The 20,330-nt window shown below is 34.4% G+C and overlaps 1 protein-coding gene and 1 long non-coding RNA gene across 3 annotated transcripts; both read left to right on the forward strand.

Annotated features, from left to right (window-relative positions):
* Positions 1–5,914: 5,914 nt before the first annotated feature.
* On the forward strand, positions 5,915–10,095 carry LOC106320288 (nicalin-1-like). Its single transcript, XM_013758652.1, has 14 exons — positions 5,915–6,291; positions 6,374–6,522; positions 6,622–6,725; positions 7,030–7,096; positions 7,607–7,699; positions 7,767–7,931; positions 8,052–8,192; positions 8,267–8,344; positions 8,721–8,833; positions 8,954–9,014; positions 9,151–9,318; positions 9,410–9,511; positions 9,588–9,677; positions 9,760–10,095. The coding sequence occupies exons 1-14, from the start codon at positions 5,997–5,999 to the stop codon at positions 9,820–9,822; spliced, it is 1,689 nt and encodes a 562-aa protein (XP_013614106.1). The 5' UTR covers positions 5,915–5,996; the 3' UTR covers positions 9,823–10,095.
* Positions 10,096–13,003: 2,908 nt separating this feature from the next.
* On the forward strand, positions 13,004–13,923 carry LOC106320290. Of its 2 annotated transcripts, XR_001265758.1 has the most exons (4): positions 13,004–13,359; positions 13,452–13,532; positions 13,655–13,739; positions 13,852–13,923. It is a non-coding gene; the product is annotated as an uncharacterized LOC106320290 (long non-coding RNA). The 2 variants fall into 2 exon arrangements; XR_001265757.1 differs by having other exon boundaries at positions 13,005–13,359; positions 13,655–13,915.
* The last annotated feature ends 6,407 nt before the right edge of the window (positions 13,924–20,330 follow it).

A 20,330-nucleotide genomic window follows, 5' to 3' on the forward strand; every position in this document is an offset into this window, starting at 1 on the left:
AAATGCAATTAATAAAGTAGTTAAGTTGAGTGAAAATAAGGAAAGAAAAGATGTAATAAATCTGTTAAAAATAATGTTAGTTTTATTTTGTACTTAAATTTAATAAAATAGATTTACCTAATTTCCACTAGTCAAATAATACCGAAAATAAATTGTATGTCAAGTGTTGATTAAGTAAAGTTTTTATTGTATTATGTGATAATTAAACCGTAGTACGTAGTAATTGACATAGAGAAATGAGAATGTTTAGCTTATCGAAGACATTCTCTTTTCTCTTTGTTCAATTTTGTCTTCTTTCGTTTTCTCGGTGTTAGTGTTTTCTTTTGTCGAAAAAGTTGAAGAAAAAATTTAATGAGAATAGCTAACTAATGAATTACACGAGAAAGAAATCGTTTGACCTACATAATTTATTTTTCTCATTCAATTACCACATAATACAGTTTAATTACCACATAATATAATAAAAACCCTACTTAATCGACACGTGACATACAATTTATCTTCGATATTATTTGACTAGTGGAAATTAGGTAAATGTCAAGCTTTAGCGTATGTTAAAACCAGATTTCAAAAGTTCATGTATTGAATTTAAATTTTGTATTAGTTGATGTATGTTTTTGCAGACGTGAAGTGTTTATGTATTGATTCGTACCATTGGTCCCTGTTGATGTAGAAATTAGCTGATTTTCTATTACCGGTTAACGACAACTCAACGTTTGACTAACGGAAATTAGGTCAATGTATGATAAAACCAAATTTTGAAAGTTCATGTATGAAAATTAAATTTTGTACTAGTTGATGTATATTTTCGCACAGGTAACATGTTTATGTACTGATCGGGACCGTTGACCCTTGTTGATGTACGAATTGGCCGAATTTCCCATCCTCAAACCATATCTACAAGACCCCGATGGAGATTAGCTACCCGAAGTGTTTACATGTCAGAGATGAAGAGGCCACATGGAAGTGGTATGCTATACTAGGACATATAAGCTATGGAGTGATGAACATCATGGTAAAAAAAGAGATGGTCATAGGAATTCCGAGTGTAACACATGAAGAAATCACGTGTCAGCATGTATAGAAGGGAAGAAGATTAGACACTCATCCCAGACTAAAAACATGTTCGTGCGACAGAGCCGTTGGATTTATTGCATGGAGATTTGTGTTGACCAATCACACCACCAACTCCAGTAAATAATCAGTATGTCTTTGTCATTGATGACTTCCTCAGGTATATGTGGATTATACTATTGAAGGAGAAGAGTGAGGTATTCGATTAATTCAAAAGGTTTAAGGAAAGTGTAGAGAAGCAAACATGGTCAGCCATTAAAACCTTTCACACTGATAAAGGAGGAGAATTTACTTCAGCTGAGTTCAATCTATTTTGTAAAGAGAATGGAGTAACAAGGCACCTAACTGCGTCTTATACACCTCAGAAAAACGGTGTTGTGGAAAGATGAAATCACACATTAATGGGAATGACAAGAAGTATGCTTAAGGAAATGAAGATGTTGAACTACTTGTAGGGGGGGAAGCTGTACAACATTCAACTTACCTCATCAACAAAGTTCCTACAAAAGCCTTGAAGGATCAAACGCCATATGAGTGTCTCACATCGAAGAAACCAAATATTGAGCACCTCATTTTGTGTTGCTCATGCGAATATCATTGGACCTTACCTGAAGAGTTGGAGAGTGTGATCAATCTTGGAACTGAACCGGGTTCCAAAGCATATAGACTATATGATCCCGTTTCTAGAAAGGTAATGGTGAGTGGAGATGTGATTTAAAATGAGAACAAAGCTTGGGATTGGTCGTCTACAACAAATCAAGCGGATTGTGAACCAATTATGATTAAGCTTCCACATGAGGTTGATATTGAAGAAGATCATGATCAAGGTGAGGATCACGAACATAAGGCTATAAACCAAGATGGGGAAGAAGAAGATACTAATCACAATGAAAACCAAGACGGTGGTGTTCAACCGTTGGTGACTAGGCACAGCCGTACCATAACTAAACCAAGGTATCTCGATGATTATGTGTTACTTGCATATCAAGAAAGTGCAATGTTGTTGATCACAGTGGATGGCGAGACAGAGAATTATCTTGAGGCCGAACATGTAAGAGAATAGGTTGAAGCAATGGTAGCCGAAAGAGAATCTATCGCAAGAAACAAGACATATGAGCTTGTAAATAGACCGGCTGGTGTTAACCTATAGGATTAAAATGGATCTACAATATAAAAAGAAAGATAGATGGTATAAGGTGAGACTTGTAGCAATAGACTATGTACAGAAACGTGGTATAAATTTCTTTGAATTGTTTGAACCAAAGCACGTCTTGAAGCTATATGGCTCTTAATAGCCCTTGAAGCAACAAACGGATGGGAGATACATCATCTAGATACATCATCTCTGGACGTGAAGACCGCTTTCTCGAATGGAGAACTAAAGAAGTTAGTGTATGTGACAGCCCAAAGGTTTCGAAAAGAAAGGAGAAGAAGATCGAGTTTATGTGTTACACAATGTGTTGTATGGGTTACACCAAACACCTGGAACATGGAACATAAAACTCGATCAGGTTCCAAAGGATATGAGCTTTAGAAAGTGCACGAATGAACCATCATTGTACCGTAAGAATGAAGGAGGAGACTTCTTACTAATAGTCATTTACGTTGATGATCTATTTGTGACGGAAACTTCTCTTAAGGTGATTAACCAATTCAAAGAAGAAATGTCAAAGAAGTTCAAGATGTCGGATTTAACAAAGCTAACATATTATTTTGGAATAGAAGTGATTCAAGGAGCAAACATAATCAGAATAATACAAGAAATGTATGCTCAAGGCATCTTATGTGACATAAAGATGTAAGCATATAACACGACTCAAGTTCCGACAGAGTCGAGTTTAATGATGTCAAAAGCTGAAGACGAACCAGAGATAGATGCAAAGACATACATAAGAACCATGATGTCTAAGGTACCTACTTCATACAAGATCAGATTTATCTTACACAGTTGGTGTTCTAAGTCGATATATGAAAAATCCGAGAAAGTTTCATTGACAAGTTATCAAGCATATACTAAGGTATGTAACATGGACTACAAATTACAATATGTTATTCAAGAAGGGAGGAACAAGAAGAATCGTTGGATAGATTGATAGTAGTCACAATATCGATGTCGATGATGGAAGAAGCACATCAAGACATGCATTCTTTTTTGGCAAGTCATTAATCACTTGGACATCACATAAGCAGCCCACAGTTACATTGTCATCATGTGAAGCCGAGTCCATGGCAGCAACAAAAGCAGCGAATCAAGTTATATGAAACAAGGAGTTGTTGTGTGAGATACTAAGTTAAGAAGGCGAGAAGATCATACTTAGGATTGACAACAAATCAGTCATTCCTCTAACTAAGAATCTCATTTTTCATGGAAGGAGTAAGCACATATTTTGAAAGTATCACTTTATTTGTGAGTGTGTGGAGAACGAGCAGACCGAAGTGGAGCATGTACCGAGAGTTGAGCACAAGGCCGGCATCCTTACCAAACCAATAGTAAGGATTAAGTTCAAGCAAATGAGGAATTTAATTGGATTTCAGAAAATTGATCTCTCTAATTTAAGTCAGAATAAGGGGTGAATGTTGGATAATTTCAAGATTTGTGAAACAAGTTCAATTATTAATAAATGTTTAATAAGTTAAATAAACATAAAGGAAATCTAGAATAGAAAATGAAATTTACTATTTAGATCAGGTTTTTGTTTCTTTATTTCACATTTAAAAGATAATTGTTTTTTTAATATAAATATAGATGTAATTCGGAGGTGGTCCATAAGATCTAAGAGAGAAGAGAACTTTAGTTTTGAAAAGTTTCTAAAACAATAAAAATAAGTTATTCTTTATAATCTTAAGTGTTTTCCATATACTTTCGATAAGCTTCAGTAGTGGTGCATATTTTGTAGGGGTGGGCGTTCGGATATCCATTCGAGTTCGGGTCAGGTATTTCGGATTTTCGGGTATTTCGGTATAGAGGTGTAGAACCCGTTCGGGTATTTCTGTACTTCGGGTCGGGTTCGGATATTTTTAGTTCGGGTTCGGTTATTTCGGATCGGGTTCGGATATTTAGATTTTGAAAAAATAAAATAAAATTTTTATTTCTCAAATTTATTGTATTTAAAAATATAACTTTCACTTAACTAATTTCTTTATTTTTAATAGGTTGAATGGTTAATAGATCTCGACATAACATTTTGAAACTAAAAAGACATTAATTTGATTATTGTTTTTAAATTTTTGATATAAGTTTTTGTTAATTCTTGAAATAAAAAGATTGACATGCATTTTAAGTGAGTAGGAAATCATTTTCTCCGTAATTGTATGTATATGATATGAAATTAAAATATGTGTAGTATCAATATAAATATTCTATATAAAATGAGAGATGTAAACTAGAAATATAAGGTTAATTATACATATGTTCGGTTATTTTCGGATATCTATTCGGGTTCGGATATTACCCGTTCGGGTTCGGATATCCAATCTCTCCTAATTCAATACCCGTTCGGATATTCTGCTACTTCGGTTCGGATTTCGGTTCGGATTTTTTGGATCGGGTTCGGACGCCACTTCGGATATCGGGTAAAGTGCCCACCCCTAATATTTTGTAAGGAATCGGGATATTAGTTTTAAGTTTCTAAACTTTGGTGTGTCGACAAGGCGGATTGATACCATTGCTGAGGAGAATATTTTAAAACCTAGTAAGTATAAATGATGGATTTAGCATATTATAGTGTTTTTCGTGTGTTGACAAAAAGTGTTTTTTCGTGTAAATATGATGCTTTTTATAAGTGTAAAAAAATTGATGTAAATATGCCAAATATAGATATCATCTTGGAAGTAAAGATATTAAGAATATAAATGACAACATGTTGAATATCAGCATACTTTTAATAGTAACAAAGATATATTTGTATATATGTATATATAAATATTTTTGTTACTATTAACTTTGATGTGAAGTTCGTAAACATTCGGACCTTTTTTTTTTTAAATACGAACCCTAAACCCTGAAACATCAACTCTAAACCCTAAACCCCGAAACATAAATTCTAAACCCTAAATCGTAAACCTTCAATTCTAAACCCTAAAATATCAACTCTAAACCCTAAACCCAAAACTTCAACTCTAAACCTTAAACCATCAACACTAGACCCTAAACTATCAACACTAAACCCTAAACCCTAAACCCTAAATCCTAAAAAGTAAACTCTAAATCGTAAACCCTAAAAAATTAACCCTAAACCCTAAAACATCAACTCTAAACCGTAAATCCCAAACCTTCAACTCTAAACCCTAAATCCTAAACCCTAAAACCCTAGAGTTGGTGTTTTATGGTTTAGATTTGAAGGTTTAGGGGTTTAGGGTTTAGAGTTGATGTTTTAAGGTTTAGATTTGAAAGTTTAGGGTTTTAGGGTTTAAGGTTCGAATTTCAGAAAAATATAGAGTTTACGGTTTAGGGTTTACGTTTAGGGTTTAGAGTTGATGTTTTAGAGTTTAGATTTGAAGGTTTAGAGTTTAGAGTTTAGAGTTGGTGTTTCGGGGTTTAGGGTTTAGAGTTGATGTTTCATGGTTTAGAGTTTAGAGTTGATGATTCGGAGTTTAGGGTTTAGAGTTTAGAGTTGATGTTTCATGGTTTAGGGTTTAGAGTTGATGATTTAAGATTTATAGTTAATGTTTTAAGTTTAGATTAGTTAATCTTATGTTTTTTTTGTTAAAATTAATCAAAAGTTTATAAATGTGTTTAAAGATGGTGGTAAAAGTGGTTAGTGTGAAAATAATATTTTTGGTAATTTACCAAGTTAATCTCAAAAGTGAAAAAAAAAAGAGAGAGAAAAATCAGAAGTCAATGAGGACATCAAGCAGTGACTCCAAAACTCATAGGTGAGAACAGATCTCTTCCACTAATCACAAAACCCTAGATCCCAACTATGGCGGAGGAGAAGAATTCGAAGCAGAGACATCATCGCTCCATGTTCTTGGAGTCCATGTATCCAGTCGTTGCGCTAATGCTCGTACTCGTCGCCTGCGTCGAGCTTTGCGACGCCGCGACTGTAGTAGATGTGTACCGTCTCATCCAATACGACATCTCCGGCGCTCCTTTCGGATCTCGTTTCTCCTCTCTCAACCACCACGCCGCTTCTCTCAGCTTCCAACACGGCGCCGATCTATCCCGCTCTGTACTTATCCTCCCACTTCGGGAGCTCGATATCGCATTCGTTCAAGGTACCTTCGATTTTGGTTTTAAGGATGAGCTAGTTAGTTAGTCACCTGATTCTTGGATCGGGTTTTGTTGCTATTTCTTCAGATTACATTTCACAGAAGCAGTCTCTTGGAGGATTGTTGATTTTGCTTCCCCAGACGTTTAGACCTGGTAACATTGGCGGTGGAGAAACCCAAGGCCTCAGGATATTATTAGCACAACTTGAGAAGTTGCTTCTCCGTAGCAACATCCCTGTGAGTGTTCTGTTTCATATGTATTAGTTTTTTTTTTTTTTTTTTTTAAGTTTAAAAAGCTCTCTTCTTTCTATTGGTAATCATGATTTATTCTTACAGTTTCCTGTCTACTTCGCCTTTGAGAATGAAGAGACTGATACTATGTTGGCTGATGTCAAGAAAAATGATGCACTTGGTCAGCAAGCTACTGCAACCACAGGCGGGTTAGTCTACTATTTCCTCAATCTTGAGATTTTGTAGTGATATGTCTTCTGGCGCACGATTTTGTTATAAGCTGCTAAGTAGAATAATAATATGAAGATATGCGACTTTAAGATTGGGGAAGCTACGTATTAAACTCTTAGTCTTGTTTATATATGGTAGCTACTTGAAGTTATATTGAATTATTTACCTAAATTTGAATATGCTCATTCTTTCTACAATATTGTTCATTTCCAAGGAATGCTTTATTGATGAACTGTTACTTTAGTGTGTACGTTAACCATTTCTTTCCGTTAATATTGTCAGATATAAACTAGTTATCTCCGTATCAGAGCCTAGGAAAATTGCATCTCCCACCATCACAAACATTCAGGTAACTCATGGAATTTTATTTTATTCTGATAAATGTCGTCACTAGCTTTGATATCTATGATAAGTAGCATAACCTTCTCTGTCGAATCTTAAAATTATTAGCTAACTCAATGCTGGGAACCTTGGCTGGCCGCATTTTAAGATGAGTATGGTTACTTAGCATGATAGTCTTGTAGACACCACAATTGTTAAAGTCTGATGGTCTGGTTTGTGGTAGCTTGAATTTGTGCATCCTACAGTCCAATTTCCCTGCAAGGAAGTAATTTTAAGTATAGGACCAGTTAAGCTCATCCATTATTTCAGCAACTAGGGATTTGGTGTACACTTTCCTAATGTTTAGTGTTATTGAATCTAGTTTGAACATTATTATTCTATCCTATTTTTATTTTCCTCCTTGTTAGTTACTGATGTAGATATGTGTTCTCGCTGACTCTCTCTCTCCCTCTCTTTTACTGGTTACTTTTGGATGGTTGACATGCAGGAGGCCTGAGAGGATTTGGTTTGTGTGTAGGGATGGCTTCCAGGATCAAGAGCAGATGGAGATTCCAACCAGCTTTCAACAATTGCTGTTGTAGCATCCTATGATACCTTCGGAGCAGCTCCTGTATGTAATGAGTAGAAGATATCTTTAATACTCTGGTAATATGTACCTGACTAACTTGTATTTGTAGGCACTATCAGTTGGAAGTGATAGCAATGGGAGTGGGGTAGTGGCGCTTCTTGAAGTAGCTAGACTGTTTTCCACTCTTTACTCAAATCCCAAGACAAGAGGAAGATACAATTTACTTTTTGCGCTGACATCTGGTGGACCCTACAACTACGAAGGAACTCAGAAGGTACGAGACCTTACTTCCTGATTTCTACTAAAACCATATCCTTTGTGCATTTTTTATTTCTGTGTTTGTTACATTTGCAAACGTGTTGGTATTCGTCATTAAGTATCATATCTTTTGCAGTGGCTGAAAAGCCTTGATCAGAGGATGCGTGAGAGCATTGATTATGCCATTTGCTTGAACAGTGTTGGCTCTTGGGACAATGAATTACTGGTTCACGTGTCAAAGCCTCCGGAGAACGCCTATATAAAACAAATCTTTGAGGTAAAAACGATAGTGTATGCATCGTTCAGTGAGTAGCTATTATGGTTCATTGGTTAACGAATGCATCTCTGCAGGGCTTCTCAAATGTGGCAGAAGACTTGGGTTTTCAAGTGTCCCTGAAGCACAAGAAGATTAATATCTCTAATTCACGAGTGAGTAGATACTTAAATTTTGAATGATGCAACTTGATTTGCAACGGAGCTGACTGTTAAAACTTAAAAGTATTTCTTAGTTCATGTGCTCTTCTTATTCATCTTGATTCCGGTAATCATAGATGTCTAACTGACAGTTAGAACTGTTCCCAAAATTTGGATAGTCATAATTTCCATGTCATAATTTGAAAGTCATTATATTTTGCAGCATTAAACTTGTCTTATGCAGTGATTAAGATTTTTCAATACTTAATTGATCTTCTCATGTAGGGGGTTACTTGAGATATTCACACTGTTGTCTCTAACTCCGGCAATTGTATTTTCACTGATCAGTACATAGACACTATCTGACAGAGGTGTGCTGCTGATTGTTTAGGTTGCTTGGGAGCATGAACAATTTTCAAGACTCCGAGTAACAGCAGCCACTGTATCCGAACTTCTGACTCCACCCGAGTTACTGGAAAGTGCTGGAAGTTTGTCTGATACGAGGTAGGCTTTAATCATCTGTTTTGTTGAGTCCTGATGAACTATTTCAACGTATTCTTTCCTGTTTCAACTTTGCAAGAATTGTCATTATCCTTAAGACTAACGTCGATACTGTTTCTGAAGGCAACATGTGAATGAGGATTCGATCATTAAGGGTGTCAAGTTGGTGGCTGAAAGCCTTGCGGTAAGACAAGCACACTCAATTCAAGTGATTACTTTGTATACCGTCCCTGATTTCATTAGAGAAAAACCCCGTTCAAATTCTTAAAACTCGTTACATTTGGTGATAGCTGACTCAAATGTTTTCTTGGTTGCCGCAGAGGCATATCTATGGCCACCAAGGAAAAGACATACAGATTTTTGCTGATAATAGTAGTTTGGCAGTAAATCGCTTTTATGTGAAATCGTGGTTGGACGGTTTGTCACAAACTCCTCGGGTGGCACCATTTCTTTCAAAGAATGAACCACTAATCATGGCTCTAAAGAAGGTATGCATTATCTATTTTGTGTCCACATGCGGCCCGCCCCGCAATTGTTTATGACAATGTGGTGTTAAGTAGGTGAGATACCTCTTGACAGGAACTAGAGGATTATACTGCCGAAGTGAGTATCCAACAAGAATCTTTAGATGGAATTTTCACATTTTACGACTCAACAAAGGCTAGCCTTAACATATACCAGGTAGGACTCTCATCATACATTATTTTAACTCATTTTCTCGACCTAATTGTTTGTTTGGTTGTGTGCATTATTGTAGGTGGCGAGTGTAACATTCGACTTGCTCTTACTTCTGGTGTTAGGATCATACTTGATAATGCTTTTCAGTTTCCTCGTCATAACAACTCGGGTAATTATAGAAACCGATTGATCTCTTATACATATATATAGAGGTAGTGTTTAACCGAGAGTCGGTTTGAAAATGATGACAGGGACTGGATGACTTGATAAGCATATTCCGCCGGCCTCCTTCCCGGAAAATGAAAATCGCCTGATCGTTCACTTTATACTCTTCTCATCTCTTTCTTTCTGGCCATTCACTCTCGCATTTGTTACAAGTTGAATCTTGAAGAATTCACAAAGAGAAGCGCAAAAAATGAGAATGTCTTGTCCCCTCTTGGACTTTTTTGGTTTTGTTGTATGCATTTCTTGATCTAGCTGTTATCGCTTCTCAGTATTGTCTTTTTCTTTTCCTGCCAACAGATTTGCACCATCAAAACATAATAATGCAAAGCGCTCAACAATTTCAAAGAGCCGTCTATAGTTAATTGCTCAAAAGTTCTTAAAAATAATAAAAATTAAAACAAAGAGTTATTTGGTTACATTTACTTTTGGAACCAAAATTCAAAAAAGTATGCTTTGCTATAATCTTTTGACACTGATCCGACGAAAACACTCTTAATATTGCCATGTTTACAGCTGAAAAACATAGGTGTATCCAAGAAAGATATGACATTTGATTTTGTTGGTGTGCATAAGTATCCCAGCACTTAGGCAACCTTGTGTCTACTTTCTTTTTGTTTTTTTGTGTCCAGTTGATTTCTATCATCCAGTAGTTTCCAATGTAAGAATTTAATTTCATATAATTTCTCAACTAAAATGTAATGGCAATATTGTTATTTGTATTGTTATTTGTATAAAATATATTTGATTATTTCAGTTTTAAGTGCTATATAAATTGTTATTGAGTAACGATAATTTTAGAAGATACAATATAAATATATTTTGTATTGATTAATGTTTCAACCTATGAAAACATTAATTAGGTAACAAATCATATATTATCTAACAGGCAATGTATCGAACAAAAGGTACAAACTAACAAACCATGTATCAGCTAACAAACCATACTATATACTATATGTTTTGTTAATAAATCATAATTATGTGCATTGTGTTAAACGAATCAATAACATACACGAATTAGAAACAATGTATCTACTATGAAAACATATATCAGGTAACAAAAACTGTATTATCAGTTAATAAATTATGTATCAAACAAAATATAACTCCTAACAAACCATTTAACATCTAACCAACCGTATATCTACAAAACACATTATTTTAGCATCCTATCACATATTATCAGTTAGCGACAATTTGATAATAACATCTGACAAAACATTTATCTCAAACGGTGATATAAAACTGATGATCCACTAAAACATGAATAATATCTGGTAACAAGTAAAATTTCTGCTAACATAATTGTTATCCATATTAAAATAAACATCACAAATTCGCTCGCCTCTTCTTAAGCTTTGGCTTTTCTCTTTAACAGCCTCACAATCTCAGGCAGAGACATCATCAACTGCTTCGAATCTAGATCAGACGCAGCTTTAACCTATGCCACCAAACACAACTCAGACGTTCACATGATTTTGACGTATACAAATAGAAAACAAAATGACCAAAACACAAGAAGATATATCATCAAATACTAAAGCTTTAAGGAGAACAATCAAACACATCGTCAAATACTAAAGCTTTAAGGTGAACAATCAAACACATAAAATTAATTCAATGGAAAAATAAAATCTAGTTTGAATCCATCTTGGTAAAATCATTTTCAAGCTTCAGATGAAGAAAATAATAAGAGAAACGCAGTGCAAGAAAGATTTCAAACAAACCTGAGATGGCGTCCTCCTTCATTTCTTTTGATTATAAATATCTTCATATTTGAAAAACTAGACAAAAACAAAAGAAGTTAAGAGGAAATAAACAAGGCAAGAGGATAGAGACTTTATAAATGGGAGGATAACTAATCATTATAAATGTAAAAGTGATTCAAGATATGAGATCACTACAAGAAAACATTAATTTAGTGACTACAATTGCAACTACGGTTGGTAGTGTCAAATATGTGAAACTACCTTCTAACGGATTTGCAACTATTATGTTATTATGTGTAATGAGTTGTACCTTAGTTGCAATTTTTCGACTAAAACACGCAGTAGTAATACGGTTGCTAATTTGAGATTCATTTGTAACTCTTTTGTAACTAAATTATGTAGTCACAAAATAGTAGTAAAAAAAAAGAGCAATATATGTTCAACTAAAACTTATATTCTATTTAATAGTTATAAATCAGTTACTTGTATAATTTAATTATCATAGTTGCAAAATAGTAGCTACATATTTATTATACGTTTGTGACTTTAATCAAAAGAATAGCATTTTTATTAGTATATTTAATATTGTGGTTGCAAAATAGTAGTATATGTATTCAATTTGTAACTGCTTTGCTACTACTGAATTGTAGGAGTGGAAAATTAGTAGCAACAATTTTGTGACATTTTTTACTGTAGTAAAAAGAGTAACAATTCAGTGGCTAAATATTGGTATGAAAACATATCACACATGCCAAATATAGTAAAAAATTAGTTGTAATGTCTGCTACATATATATGTATAAGTACAGTTATTTTGTGACTTATTTGCAACTTCTAAAATTTATTTAGTCAAAATTAGTAGCAATTTTTGTCACTATTTTGCGACTACTATCATATTTGTTTCAATAATTGTCTAAAATACATTATTTTCACATTTTTTACTATGTATCATTAGAGAATAATGTAAGAAACCCATAAATGGGTATTTTTTATATAAATTTAAAACATTCACAAATATTTACAAACATGTATCATCTATTTGTATTACATTCATGTATAGTAATTTTGATTAGGTTTACATTTATCCAGTTAGATTGTTTTACAAAAATGATTCAAGTTATTTTATTTAAATAAAATCATTTCTTTTTACATATAAGTTTTAAAAAGGATGAAATTTAGAGTTAAGAGTATCTTTAGCTACTAATTTGCAACGGCAAACAATATAGAAGTTACAAAATAGTCACTTGTAATACATTCAAGTGCAATGATTTAGATTTGGGTTAAAGAAATCAATTAGATTATTGTACATTAATAATTTGATAAGTTTATAACAAGTGTTTTCTCTTATATACTAGTTTAAAAAGCAAATAAATGATATTTAAGGTTTAGGGTATTGTTAGGGTTACTTGTTAGCCACTAATTTGAAACTGCAAAACATGAGGCGTTGCAAATAAGTGGTAAATTTCATTGTAATTTTCTTTTACATATATCACTATTTTGCAACTATATGCCTTTAGATAGTTACACTTTGGTCGCACAATTTGGCTCTAAGGTCCAATGTTTTTTAATATAGCGCTCATTTTCTAGGGAATAGATTTTCGATACCCAAATCCTCTTTCTTCATTTTAGACCTTTATGTTCATCATTTTTTTCTTTTCTTCACACTCCAATCTCAGAATTTTCTCTTCACCTAATTTTGATTGTCTTCACACTCCAGTTTGCTAAAGTCTTTAGATAATCACACTTCATACTCAGAATTATGTATAACATGAAAAGGTTGGTGTTTGGTGACAGTTGATCTTTGGTCTGAGATAATTAGATCAGAGGAAGAAGACGGAGATGGGTTCAGAGAAGTACCTCAGGTCGAGGTTTATCAGAGAAGGAAGAAGCTTGAGAAGCCTTCCGCAGCCGAAAATTTGTAATTTTGGGAAAAAAAAACCTTCCTTTTGTTGTTGTTTTCGGCTCTGTAATCTAACAATGTTTTAATTTCGATGTGTGTCTGAGAAACAGAGTGTGGTCGGTGAAAGGGGCTCGAACTAGTTTTATCAATGGACCCAAGAGAGATAGCTGGACTCGTTCCCTTTCCACCAGGTTATATTCTTAGCCTAACCCTATTTTTGTTCTTCTGTTTCTCATTTTTTTAGCACACCATGTGTTCGTTGAAATGTCAAGGAAGTGCCACCAATTTTTTAAATTTTAGTAGACTGTGGCAGACGGAGGGGAGTATAGCAGTGGGAGCTTATGTCAACAATCAGCCTCAGAAGAAGCCTGTTAGGAGAAAGAAGCCTGCACCACTCGGTAATGGGTTCTCTCCTTTTCTCCTTCATATTGTAGATTTGGGTTCTTCTAATTCTAGATGTTTAATAAAATAAAATTGTGTGGTCTCTTTGATTTGTGGATTTGTACGAAGGTAATGTCGTTCCTTCAGTCGGTGGAGTCTGGTGTTATTTGAGCTTGTAAGTGTCAAATGGTGAGCACTCGCAACTAATTTATAAGCATATATCAATAATGTGGCTGCTAAATAGTCGTAAAACACTGCAACTAATTTGTAACTAAAAATAAATATTGTAGTCACAAATTAGTTACTTAAATTAGCCACTAACTTATAAATGTTTTAAATTAGTCGCAAGTAAAAAGAGACTAACTAGCAACTACTATTTACTAACTAATACGAGACCAAAACCGTGGTCTCAAATTATTTTTGCAACTGCGACCTTAGTTACAAAGGAGTTGCTAATATACCACTAACTATATAGTCTTACTTTAGTCGCTCTTTTGGGACTAATTTGCAACCAACATTATTTGCGACGAGCTATTTCTAACTGAATCAAGTAGTTGCAAAATAGTCATAATATCTATAGTTGCAACTATCTTCCAACTATTCTTGTAGTTACAAAATTGATGTTTTCTTGTAGTGGATGAGAAAGAGCTAGAGATGCAGAATCTAAAATCTAAGAGAGCTAGAGATGCATAACCTATGAGATAAGAGGAGAGAGAGCTAGGGCCTATGATATTATCGGAATGAAAATGGTGCAAGAATGTTGGGGGTATTCTCCTAATTATTTTCCATTTTGTATGCATAGGCTCTAATTACTCTTAAACAAATATATTGGGAGCATTCTAAGTTTTCATTTAGTAAGGTCTCTTCCTTATTGGGTGTCTGTTGTATTCATTAACTTGATTAAAATCTGTTTGTATTTGTTCTTTGACTTCTCCTATTAGAAGATTAAACTGGAGTACATTAAGTTTGCTTCACCAAATTATCTTTTTCACTATCACGCTGAATAATCACTCACTCCATATTCTCTCTCTTTTCTTGAAGAAAAATCGACTGTCCTTCGGTATTCAGTGAAATTCCGCTGTTGTGAGAGGGATTTCTTCCTTTCAGTTTTCCACCATGTGCTTTTTTTCTAGGTTCAGTATTTTTATCTTTGGTGTGTATATCTGCGGCTTTGGTGGTGTAGCGGAAGTCCTAGGCGTTATCGAGGTTTGTGATATCACAACTTAGATCCCTGAGGAATGGATTTGGGTTGTGCCCTTTACTCTCGCCTCTTTTTTGGTTGGTTCACGGATGTGTGAGGTTTCGCTTCCTTAGCAGCACAGTGGCGGTGGTTCTCGGTGATAAAGTGGGACGTTGGTGTGAGCTCCTATTTCAGTTACAGATCCATTCAGTATTATCTCCCTCCTTTTATATTGTTTTGAGGAAGGCAGGCGGGAGCTGAGTCAGTGATTATGTGGTGGGGGTAGAGGCGAGACAGTGGTGAGGTTAGATCCAAGTATTCTAAACGCCATCTCCAAACCGGCAAATCCCATCTGTACTATAAACACTAACTTATGTAGTGCTTTTCTTTTTCTTCTCTTGTGTTTCGATCTATGTTCCTCGTTTTTTTGTGTTTCTTTAGTGGGAGGTTGCGGTGGTGGGGGTCTTGTTGCTTCTATTTCCTCTTCTCCTCGTTTTAGGAGGTAGCTCTTCTAAGGCAGAAGCTGCAGTCACAATTCATTTTGGTTCTACAGATGTCTGGCGGGTGACAGTTTGCTCTGGCAAATTAATCAGTCCCCGGTTCATTGTGTGGATTCAATTTATGTTATCGATTTGATGTCTTTGTACTACCCCGGTTATCCAGGGTCTTGAGTTTCTTTTATTTTCTGTTATTTTTATTTAAATCTACTTTATGTGATTTTCAAAAACACCAAAAATAATAATAAAGTGGTTTAAAACATTAAATGTATGTTTCATGTACGCCATAAGACCATCTCCATCCCTACTCCATCATTCACTCCAAAAATAGAGTGGAAAACGGAGTATGAACAAAAAATAAAAGATTACTCCATAAATATAGTGATTTTTTATTTTGTGTTCTTACTCATTTTCTCACTCCATTTTTAGAGTAAATTATGGAGTGGAGATAGAGTGCCCTAAACAATAATGACCATCAGCTTAAATTTTTTAGTATGACCTCACTGTAAAACTGATTTGTTTTCTTTGTAAACCAAAATGTGTCTAAAACCATTAACAACCTTACTAAATATTTATAGTTACCAACATAACTATGTTATTGTGGGATTATCCACCAAAACCCAATCAAAATGAATCATGTACCATATTTTTTTTTAATTTAATCTTTTCCAAATCTTCTGTAATTTGAAAGTGATAAAAGAAGTCAAAACCTATGAAAACGACATATGATAACAAAATAGAATTATGAAAAAGACATAAGATAAAGAGATGCTAAATTGATACATGGTGTGGTGTTTTTAAGTTTAAAAGGATTAGAAAGAGCTAGTTCTAGAGAAAAATATGTAAAGTTTAATGTTAATCTAATAACTAGATGAGTTGTTGACACTCTGGGTCAAAGACATCAAGTATTTCCAAAACTACTATAGGAGAAAAGTAAGAAACAATAGCATTTTCTATTGATAGTTCATAATAACTGATCATAAATAAAGTTTTTCCTTCACAAAACTATTAAAAGATTTGCATGATATAATCTTCCATTTGGAGCATAAACAGCTCTTTGTGTATTGCAACTAATAACCAGAACGCATCTTGAGTCCTATAAAGAACTAAAGAAGCAGCATGGCAGCTATAAAACTCATCCCATGAAGATATTGGTGTTTATTATACTTTTATAATTTCAGTTATGAAATCAACCCAAGACCATAATCTAGATTTAGTTTAATTCAACCCTAGTATGTTTTCTTAGAGAGAAGAAAGAAACACTAACCTTAATCCATGCTTAATCTGGCTTAGAATAATTTCACCAATTGATTTATTCTTCTCTTTGTCAATTTCTCTAAGGGTTTCTTTTGATGGAAAAGAAACCTTTAAACTCATTTTTCTTAATCCATTTGATCAACATTTTTATTGTGGTGTAAGAAAGATTCATATGTATTCTCATAAGAGATACAAAGCTTTTATATTTATGAAGAGATGTCATTATGTTAAGAGACACAACTCTCCATAAAAATGTAACCACCATACTATGAATCCGAATGGTAACCGCAGATTTTGTATTAAAAACGTGGCATAATTAAAGTGCGGTATGGTGAAACTGTGGTTCATGAGGTTTGCAGGATAAGTGCGGTTTTGATAGAGATTTTAGTGCGGTTTTGATAAAGAAATTAGTGCGGGTCTAATAGAGAAAGTAGTGCGGTTTTGATAGAAAATAATGTAAAATAAATCTATTAACAAATTTAAATTTATTTGTGTCCAACCCAAAAATTCTGAAACCAAACCCAAAATGTTAAAATTAATTTGATTAAATATTTTATTATTTGTTATTTCCAACTTCTATAGTTCTAATAATTCAGATATCCTAATGCAATAATTAAAATTACATCAATACAATGTCAAAAAAATTGCAGTACTAGAAACAATAAAATACATAACAATCCACATTAATTTATAAAATAATACCGTGTAAAGATTTTCTTTATTCTTGAAATATTAAATACTGCTTTATTATTCCAAAGTTAAAAGAAAAGTAAAAATTATTATATTTCAATTTTTTCATTGCGGAATTCAAATCAATCCGCTGGTTATTAGGTGGTGGACAATATACGTGCGGTTGGTGTACTAAAAAATATATTAAGTGCGGTCCCAGTGTATTTTGAAAACGCTATCATGTTTTTGTTTTGTAAAAAAAATGCAAATCGTAAGCTGAAAAAGATTATTGGTGACAAATAGCATTTTTCGAAAAAGTAGTTGATTCAATGTCACCCTTCGAACCTATATATAATTATATATGTTATTTCAGTTGTTATATTCATTATTAACTACCATACATATATAATTATATATACGATCATAGGAAAGACACATGAAATAAGGTCAGAGAGAAGGGTTATAAATCCACTCAAATTCTAGTAAATTTAATCGAAACCGACTTATCACAGTGTTGTCTTTTCTATTAGGATTCCTAATTTCGATGTGAATTTGAATTTTATAATTATACCGAAAGACATATAGGTCATATAAGAATATAAAATATTCTTACAATTGAAACAATAATGCTACAAGAAAACGTTTCTATAACAACGAAGATTTACGAGGAGTCCAAAATTCGTCGTAAACTCGACGTGACTTTACGACGAAACAGTTGCGTCGTAAAGTCAATGTAAGTTTACGACGGAAGTACGTGGAAATATAAATTCATCGTAACCGTTACATCGACATTACAAAGAAACATGTTACCATTATATTTAGGTGAAAACGTGTATTCTATGTGCTTTAACTTAACTAATTTCGTTGTAAAGTGGTTGTAAGTTCATGTAAAATCGTTGTTATATCCATGTAAAATATTTTTTGTAAAATCCATGTAAAACATTTCGTGTAAAATCGTTGTTATATTTCACCTACCAAACTTGAAAATTTTTCTATATATATGTCATTTCCCACAACTCTCTTCCTCACAACACACAAACGAAAAAAAAATCAGGAAAAAAATTTTCAAAAAAAAATCTAAGAAAAAAATGGTCGGTGGCGGTAGTATTTACGAGATACGGAGTTGGATGTATTTGCACAAATATTCCGACGGGAGGGTGACGAACGCATTTCTGAGCGGGCTAGAGACATTCATGCACCAGGCGGGCTGTACACCGATCACACAGGAAAGCGGTAAGATGTTCTACCCCTGTCGGAAATGCAAGAATTCAAAATTTGCACGTAGTGAAACTGTATGGAAGCATTTAGTAAACAGAGGATTTACACCACAATACTATATTTGATATCAACATGGAGAGGGTTATGGGGGAAATGAAGCTAGTAGTAGTAATAATAATTTTGAGGATGGTCATCATAGTGAAGAACCGAATCATTTGCATAATGAATATAATTATCATCAAGATCATGAGCAAATGGTAGATCATGATAGGGTTCAAGATATGATTAGTGATGCATTTTTAGAAACAACTACAACAATAGCTGATGGAACTGGAAATGTAGAAGAACCTAATTTGGATGCAAAAAGGTTTTATGAAATGCTAGATGCTGCAAATCAACCAATCTACACTGGTTGTAGAGAAGGTCTCTCTAAATTGTCTCTAGCAGCTAGGATGATGAATATTAAAACGGATCATAATTTACCTGAGAATTGCATGGATGCATGGGCAGAGTTGTTTAAAAAGTATTTGCCAGAAGACAACGTGCCTGCTGAATCTTATTATGAGATTCAAAAATTGGTTTATAGTCTTGGGTTGCCTTCGGAGATGATTGATGTTTGCATCGACAACTGCATGATCTACTGGAAGGAAGATGACAAGTTAGAAGAATGTCGATTCTGCAATAAACCATGATTCAAACCATAAGGCCGTGGGAGGAATAGGGTACCGTACCAATGGATGTGGTACCTACCAAATACCGACAGATTGAAAAGATTATATCAATCTGAGAGAACTGTTGCGTTGATGAGGTGGCATGCTGAACATGTCCAGAGAGATGGCGAGGTTGCACATCCATCAGACGCAAGAGTGTGGAAACATTTCAACAAGGTACACCCAGATTTTGCTACAAATATTCGGAATGTCTATCTTGGGTTATGCACCAATGGATTTAGTCCATTTGGAATGTCTGGTAGACAATATTCTTTGTGGCCAGTCATTCTTACGCCGTACAATTTACCGCCAGATATGTGCATGGAACAAGAATTTGGAACAAGAATTTCTATTCCTTGGCCGAAGCATCCAAAACGGTCTCTTGATGTTTTTCTTCAACCGTTGATAGAAGATCTAAAGCAATTGTGGTCGGAAGGGGTGAGGACATACGATTTTTCCTTGAAAAATAATTTTACGATACGAGCAGTTCTGCTGTGGACGATAAGTGATTTCCCTGCTTATGGGATGTTGTCTGGCTGGACAACACATGGAAGATTATCTTGTCCATATTGTCTTGGATCGACGGATGCTTTTCATTCAACTGAAGAATGGTAGGAAGAGTTGTTGGTTTGATTGTCATCGTCGCTTTCTTCCACTTCCCCATCCGTACAGAAGAAATAAGACATTGTTTCGGCACAAAAAAGTTGTCAGAGACAGTCCTCCTCCATATCTCACCGGTCAGCAGATCGAAGCGGACATTGATTATTACAGAGACAGTTAAGGTTGGAGGAAACTGGCATGTTCCTGAAAATATGCCTGATGGGTATGGTGTCTCTCACAATTGGCATAAGAAGAGTATATTTTGGGAGCTACCCTATTGGAAGGATCTTCTCTTACGCCACAATTTGGATGTCATGCATATTGAGAAGAACTTTTTTGAGAACATCATGAATACAATACTTAACGTCCCTGGGAAGACAAAAGATAACAAAAAGTCAAGGATGGACTTACCTGATATTTGCTCAAGAAGTGAGTTACATATCAAGAGCAATGGAAACGTTCATGTTCTCATCTTCC

This window comes from Brassica oleracea, unplaced genomic scaffold (genome assembly GCF_000695525.1).
Source record: "Brassica oleracea var. oleracea cultivar TO1000 unplaced genomic scaffold, BOL UnpScaffold00874, whole genome shotgun sequence".
Classification (NCBI taxonomy): Eukaryota; Viridiplantae; Streptophyta; class Magnoliopsida; order Brassicales; family Brassicaceae; genus Brassica; species Brassica oleracea.